This window comes from Acanthisitta chloris, unplaced genomic scaffold, assembly GCF_000695815.1.
Source record: "Acanthisitta chloris isolate BGI_N310 unplaced genomic scaffold, ASM69581v1 scaffold7008, whole genome shotgun sequence".
Taxonomy (NCBI): Eukaryota; Metazoa; Chordata; class Aves; order Passeriformes; family Acanthisittidae; genus Acanthisitta; species Acanthisitta chloris.
In genome coordinates, this window is record NW_008688622.1 from 27886 (window position 1) to 35324 (window position 7439).

Here is a 7439-nt window from a genome sequence, read left to right on the forward strand (position 1 = left end):
CCTCCATTTCCACTTGGGCAGGAATGACTCGGGAGGTGTTTGGGAATCACCAGGGATAGGAAAGCACATAATCAACAGTTCCAACCCTGACGTCTGATTTGAGCTACAAGTGCTCAGACCACACAGATAAATGTGGAGCTTTCTTAGTGCCATGCTCTAATTGACTTGGTAGTGTTAGGTCACAGGTTGGGCTTGATGATCTCAGAGGTCTTTTCCAACTTGATTGATTCTCTGATTCCTCATCTCCAGACTTATAAAGCAAATATAGATCTGAGCTGTCTGGAAGCAAAGAACCTCTCAGGGTAGTTTAAGGCACAGGATGTGAGCAAACAACAAGGCAAATATGGTGTAGGAGAGACTGGACATGGCACTTAGTGCCATGGTCTGGTTGACACGGTGGTGCTAGGTTTTAGGTTGGACTTGATGATTTCAGAGGTCTTTTCCAACCTGATTGATTCTGTGAGGATACAAATGAAACAAACTAGCTCTGTACCTTGGGATTCAGGTCGAAAAAACTGTAGTACTTGAACCGGAGTAGCAAAGCCTCATTTTCTTTCACCTCCTGCTCCATAAGGGATCGGGATGAATCCAACCACCTGCAAATCACCAACATGGGATAACACACACAGAAATGCCATGACATTTTCAAGAATGCAATCCAAAACCACCCAAAACCCCAAATCCTTGACTCCTGGACTCACCCTTGGTTGATTTTGGCCTTATCCAGCAGCGTCTGAGGCTTGTACATCTTGGCTAGGGACTCTGGGGAGGTGAGGGGCTGACTCACAGCCAGGATCCCTGGGTTGCCCTCGGACAGGGCACTGTCCCCAAACCACGCCGAGGTGGGTGACAAGGGGCTGCCGTCATGGGCATCGTAGGTTGGCGTCATCGTCTTGCTATACAGTCCCGGGCTTGAATAGATATTTCCTACCAGCAAGGGGAATAAAAGCCAGGAGTTAGCTTAAGGCCAAGCCCTGCCTGCTCCCAACCAAGCTGACTCATGGCAAACCTGGAGCCAGGGGAAGAACCTTCCCTTTTCTCCATCATTATCCTTCCATAATGGGAAAATACTGTGCTGGTTGTTCTCCCATCAAAACCTGTCCCTGTCCTCTCTCAGCTCTTCTCCAAGAGCAAAACTGACTCTGGAACAGCTCCCCAGGGCAGTGGTCACAGCACCAAGCCTGACAGAGCTCATGAAACACCTGGACAATGCTCTCAGGCACATGGTGGGATTGTTGGGGATGTCCTGTGCAGGGCCAAGAGTTGGACTCGATGATCCTTGCGGGTCCCTTCCAACTCTCAATATTCTGTGCTTGAAAACTCATTCCAGCCCAAATGATGGGAAAAGACAGATCTCCCACACTGGGAAACTCCTGCCCCCTGAGTTTCTGTGGGACATGATGGCCCCCAACTTACCGGTATTACCTGTTGCTTAAAGATTTTGGAAGTCAAAGGTTTTAGAGGAGCAGGAAAATAAACTAAGGGTGCAGCCAAAGAGACCAGAGACCAGAGGGCAAAAGTCCTACTGAGGTGGAGCTCACCTTTGACGGGGCCGATGTAAAGAATATCAGTGCCTACAGAGGGAAAGAAAGGAGGGAAGTGAGAAGGCTAGAGAAAGTCACCTGGAGAGCAGGGAAGGACAGAAGCCAAAAATGGGCATTTTTGGAAGACAGCAGAACAGCACAGGTGAGGTTCAACCACCCAAATGGAGTGCTTGCAGCGGCGCTGGTGGACTCGGCAACTCGGCAGCAAAGCAACTGAAGTGACTTCTGGTTATTATAACCATGTTACAAGGAACAGCCTGGCATGGAAACATGGCATTTCCCACATGGAAAAGCTTGCTGAGACAGCCACACACGTTTGGGATTAATATGCTGAGCCAGTGGCGTGATGTGGTGCAAACCTGATCCCAAAGCACGCACTACTCCCAGGCCTTTTGAAGCTTGACAGTATGGACTCAAAGCAATCAACAAAAAACCCCAAACCTTCTAAAACTACAAATTTGAGAAAAGAAGGAGTTTCCAGGTTGGTATCTCAAACCTCAAACAGCTGAGAGCTAGAGAGGTTGTGGCTGCTCCATCCCTGGGAGTGTTCCAGGCCAGGTTGGATGGGGATTGGAGCAACCTGGGCTAGTGGAAGGTGTTCCCATGGCAGGGAGTGGAACGAGATGGTCCTGAAGGTCCCTTCCAACCCAAACCATTCTATAAACCAGCCCCTGTTCATCTCACAGGAAAACTGATATTTAAATGTATATAGACTCCAGAGTTTCAAAACAAGGGAGGATCAACAACCATATCCCAATGTCAGGAATTCCACTGTGTATGTACATCAGGCAGTGAGCTCACTCAGCACCACCTGATGGGCATAAATCTGCCCAGCAGTACCTAGGAGGTCCAGCAATAAATTGGATTTTGGGAATGGCCCGTGTTCTTTTTAAATCACAGGCCTGTTCAGACATGCAATTCTAGCACCCAAACTCTCCCTCCCAGAGCTCTGCTGAGGGTGTTGAAGATGGTGTCAGGGTTGAGATGCCACAAACAAGATCTTTTGTGCCACCTCCTGCTGCTGGCCCAAACCACCACCTCAGGCCACACTCCAGCTCCTCACTCCAAACCATCCCCCTTCACTCAGTACTCAAGGAATGGCACAAAACTAAGCTAGACTGGAAAAATCCAAGACCAAACCAATGGAAAAACCTTTCCAAACCCTCATATTTTGTGATGGGAGACCAGAAGAACAGTGTGAATACACAGCATCGTGCCAAGGACAGCTAACACCATGGCTAGGAAACTCCAAATAACATAGAAACATGATTCTAAACTGCCTGACAGGACGGAAAACCATCAAACAAGAAAGCTACCTGGATGCTTTTAATGCTCCTGCTAGTTTTGTTGGCATTCCAGTCTGGATAAATGATCTGAGGGACCAGTATGCACCATGGGCACCTGCCGTCAAGACAGATCCAGTGAACCAGGCATGAGCACAAAAGCAGCAGAAATGGTCAAAGGATGGAGATATCCACCTCCAAGCTTCAAGGAGAAGGCCAGGTGACTTGCCAGGTACTCAGACCAGGTACTTACACTTTGGGAGTTGGATTCCATGATCCTTATGGTCCCTTCCAACTTGAGATATCCTATGATTCTATGATTATAAAAGCAGCAGAAATGTGCTTTCCCCATGGACTGTTACAACACTGGGGCAGAGCAGTCCAACGAGAACCAGCAATAAACCACCATCACCATCCATAAACCTCATCCCAAAAGATGCTTTTGCCTTGTCCCCATCCACCCTCACAGTGTGTCAGCCTCAGCCTTCACATGGCTCAAGCACAGGCTGAGCATCAACTGGGACAACAAAAGAAAATCCCACTTTTTGCACCAAATTGGGCAGGTTTTTCCATGGATATCCCCCCAGATTCCTCTGACTGAGTGTCTGCTCCAGCAGAGCAAAGCTTCCCCTCCACTGTTCCTCTCATCACTTTCTCCAAACACCTGAAACATCTCAGAAGAAGCGTCCCTTAAAAAATGAGCCCGAGGCAGGCAATGGCATGGAAAATTCCAGCTGAAATAGCCCAGAACTTTGGCTAATTTCTAGAAACGAGTGAACACAGGTCTTCTAATGGAAAGTGTTGGGCAACACAGCCTGTGGGTATATTGACAGCTCTTCCTACCAGGATTTACATGGTGTCACTGCCAGATTCAGCAACAAAACACTCCCAGTACATCTCCACACACTGAAATCAGCACATCCTGAATTATTAACCTGCTTTCCAGAAGCATTCAGCACACAAACTGGTGTTGGAACAGCACTAGAAACAGTTTATTCAGATTAAAAACATGACTTTTATCTAATGGCACCTGAACATGCAGAACTCAACTTGCTGCTAGTGATTTCATTCACAGGGAGAGCAAAACCAGCAAAGTGACTCTGAAAGAGCAATAAATAATTAAAATCAAGCCCTGTCTTTTGCCTACATTTCCCCCAAAGCATGCCAAGGATTTCTCATTAGTCTAACAGAGATGCTCTCCGTGAACACTGACTTTTGGAAAGGTTTATGACGGATTTTCAAGATGAAAATGCCAAATGGAAATGAAAATTAACTGGAGCCTTGCCCAATGCAGGGAAAATTCCCTGAGCCAGGAGTGGGAGAAGACTAGCCCAGAAGTATTTTTAAGTAACTGAGAGGAGAAAGAGCAGGATCAGAGGAAAAAAAGGATTATTTTCCCCTTGCTACGACCTGTGCTGATGGTTTGCTGTGAAACCTGTGCACAGACACAACCTTTCTGCCTGCAAGCCCAGCGCCACCACTGGCATTAACCACACTGCATGACCTCCCCTTCAGTTAATTTGCCACCAATTAATACAAATTTACTGAATTCCAAGGTATTTTTTTTAATTAAAGCTGCCCTGTTACCGTCTAGTTGCTGCATTTAAACTCAAGAACTTTGGCAGCCAGACACATCTCATCTGCCTGACAATGCACATCTCCGTGGCTTTCTCCACAAATCCATTAGGGATAAAGTGCTCCCACTTGGCTGAAATTATGGTTTGAACTCCTGCTATTTTCTTTCAAACAGCAGGGCTCCAACAGGCATGGAGTAGAGCTGCAAAACCTCTCTGCCAGCAAACACCTGCATCAATTTGCTGCCTGGGGTAAGATGTTACTCCATCAGGGATGTTACTCCATCAGTGACATTACTCCATCAGCAATTCTCTTCCCAATGCTGCTGGATCTGGAATTCAACTGGCAAACTATTCCCCACAGCAATATGAGGGGTTTCTTTCAGCCTTACAATGCATAGCCACTCCCTCAACATCAGGCAACACTAATGCAATCAATAAAACACAGGTCATCCTGGGCTATAAATACAGAGCATGATGGTGCTGCCTAAAACACACCTGGAATTGAACATGAGGAACCATTTTCCATTCAACTCCTTTCTTAACAGGGCAAGAGAACCTCTCAGCAACATGACCTGAGTGGTAAAGTGGTCACACTTGGGTTTATCTCTTGAAGCCTGGTGTGTTCTGCTCCCAAACGCGTGACAGCTTCAGGCATGCACCCGTGCGACCCAGTGCTGCAGCCCTGCATGGCTTGTGCCATTTATTTGGGGTCTGTTTCTGGCACAGGCCTCAAGGAATTAAATCAAACAGATATTGCTGTGGCATCTCCCCCTCCCCTGTTCTTCTCCCTGTGTGTCCTGGCTCACCAGACCCCGGTGTGATCAGAGGGCCCTCCAGCTCGAAGGCATCGTCGTCGCACTGATCATCCAACTTCTTCTTTTTTTTCTTGGATGGATCTCTAGGTTTCCTCAGAAGGGAGAGTTCTTCTGGATGCCTGATGTCTGGGGAGAGAATGGACCACTTTTATAACAGCAGGGTGGAAAAACAGGGAAAAAAAGGGGGTGGAAAGGAATATCCTTCCATTAGTGACAACATCCAGCAATGTGCAATATCTCCCTTGGCTGTTTTCCTGCTTTGCAATGGTTAAAAATCAAGTTGAGAACATTTTCCCTGCAAGCCTGTTGGAAACAAGCACTGTCCTTGGCTGGAAAGGTAAGAACATTTGGATAAAACATGGAATTTCCCAGGCACAGGCATTCAAATGTAAATATAACCAGTAACAGACACTGTGACAGAGCCTGGGTCCATTTCCACCCATTAAATATGAACATAAAGAATATAAATACAGATAATATACATTATATAAACTTATATATAAATAAGCACAATCAATATAAACAATATAAGTAAATATAAATACATATAAATATAAATCAGCATGTAAACCCCTACTGAGAAATGTAGGTAACAGACCAGATCCTCCACTTCCATAGGAGCAATCCAAGAGTTAAGCCACTTATTTACACATCAGGCTGGAATTCTTGGAGCCTATATTTAAGGCACCCAATTTTTAAGGAGATCTTGGCCAAAGTGTTTCCTTTTCACAGCAAATCTCTCCCATTTCCCTGCCCAGGACCAGCCTGAATAATTTGTAAGCCATTTAAAACGAAGAGCATCTGAGCAGACTTGTGTTTTAAGCCACGGGAATATGGGGAGCAATGGAAAAGGAAATTTTAGGGTCAATTCCCACTCAGGCAGTGGGAAACTTTGGGATTGCTTCTGGCTGCTGCAAGCACTTTGAAGCAGGAAAGAGCTCTCTGGGAAAGCAGAGTCCAGTCCTGTTGTACCACTGAAACCACGAAGGAGCTGAAGCAGGGCCAGGAGTCCCTCACCAGTGCTGAGAAAACCAGGAGGGGAGAAAAACCTGGAAAAGCATTCACCTGGGCACAGAGCCATCACACTGCAGTGGTGAAAGGCTGCAAAAAGGTTGGAGGGCTCTGAAATACAGTTTGGATTGGGAAAAGACAGGCTGGGAGAGCTGGGGGGGTTCAGACTGGAGGAGAGAAGCTCCAGGGAGACCTTAGAGCCCCTTCCAGTGTCTAAAAGGGCTGCAGAGGGACTTGGGACAAGGGCCTGAGGTGATACAGAAAGGGGGAATGACTTCCCACTGCCAGAGGGCAGGGATGTATGACATATTGGGAAGGAATTGTTCGCTGTGAGGGTGCTGAGGCACTGGCACAGGTTGCCTAGAGCAGCTGTGGCTTCTCCACCCCTGGAAGTGTTTCTAGACCAGGCTGGATGGGGCTTGGAGCAAACTGGTCTAGTGGAAGGTGTCCCTGCCCATGGCAGGGAGTGGAATGAGGTGATCTTCAATGTCCCTTCCAACCCAAACCATCGTATGATTCTATGAAGGTGGTCATGGATCATGCCTGAGCCTGGAAGGAGTTTTGGAGTCTCTCTGCAGCTGGCTGTCCACGTTCAAGGCCCTCTGTTGTTCCTAGATCTATTCTTTGCACATACCACCTGAAAACACTCAGCTAGGTGGAGATGTGCAAAGCTTTGCCTTTGGGATGTCCTATGGAATGCAATCCCTGTTTCTATCCTCACTGCAGGGGAGGTCAGGAGACAGAGAAGCAGGAGATGGCTGCAGCCAGGCTGCATCTTCCCACTCAGAGGAATTCTGAACAAGACAGTAACTCATGATCCTGACTCTACAGGGCTGGGATCTCACCACGTGCTGGCAGCAGTGGGAATTTGCTGTGCACTCCCAGGCATGGGATTATAATTAACACTGGAATTTGGTCCTAAGCACATGACCGAGTGGGACACACCCCCATGGGAGATGGGGATGCACTGGCTCGTGTCTGCCCACACCAACGGCTTTCCCTGCTGCAAACAATGATGGGAAGCATCAGCCTGGGAATCTGCCCCACCCAGGTGATGTCCAGGGATGGATCTTACTAGCCCTGGTGTTCCTAAATTCACAGGTTGGGCACTTCTGGATGTAACCACTTTTTCTATCACAGGCATCCCATCCCAAACCATTATCTGGCACAGCTTCCATTTAAGTTTTATTTGTATGTATATATTTATAG

General features: G+C 47.3%; 1 protein-coding gene across 1 annotated transcript in view; it reads right to left on the bottom strand.

Annotated features, from left to right (window-relative positions):
* Positions 1–5345, bottom strand: part of FERMT2 (fermitin family member 2) — a gene marked incomplete at its 5' end in the record, with an annotated part of 21699 nt that extends 16354 nt beyond the window's left edge. The window contains 3 exons of the mRNA XM_009081097.1: positions 494–596; positions 702–927; positions 5211–5345. Of these exons, the coding sequence (XP_009079345.1) occupies positions 494–596; positions 702–927; positions 5211–5345 (464 nt within the window). The remainder of the gene's footprint in view (positions 1–493; positions 597–701; positions 928–5210) is intronic.
* Between the last annotated feature and the right edge of the window lie 2094 nt (positions 5346–7439).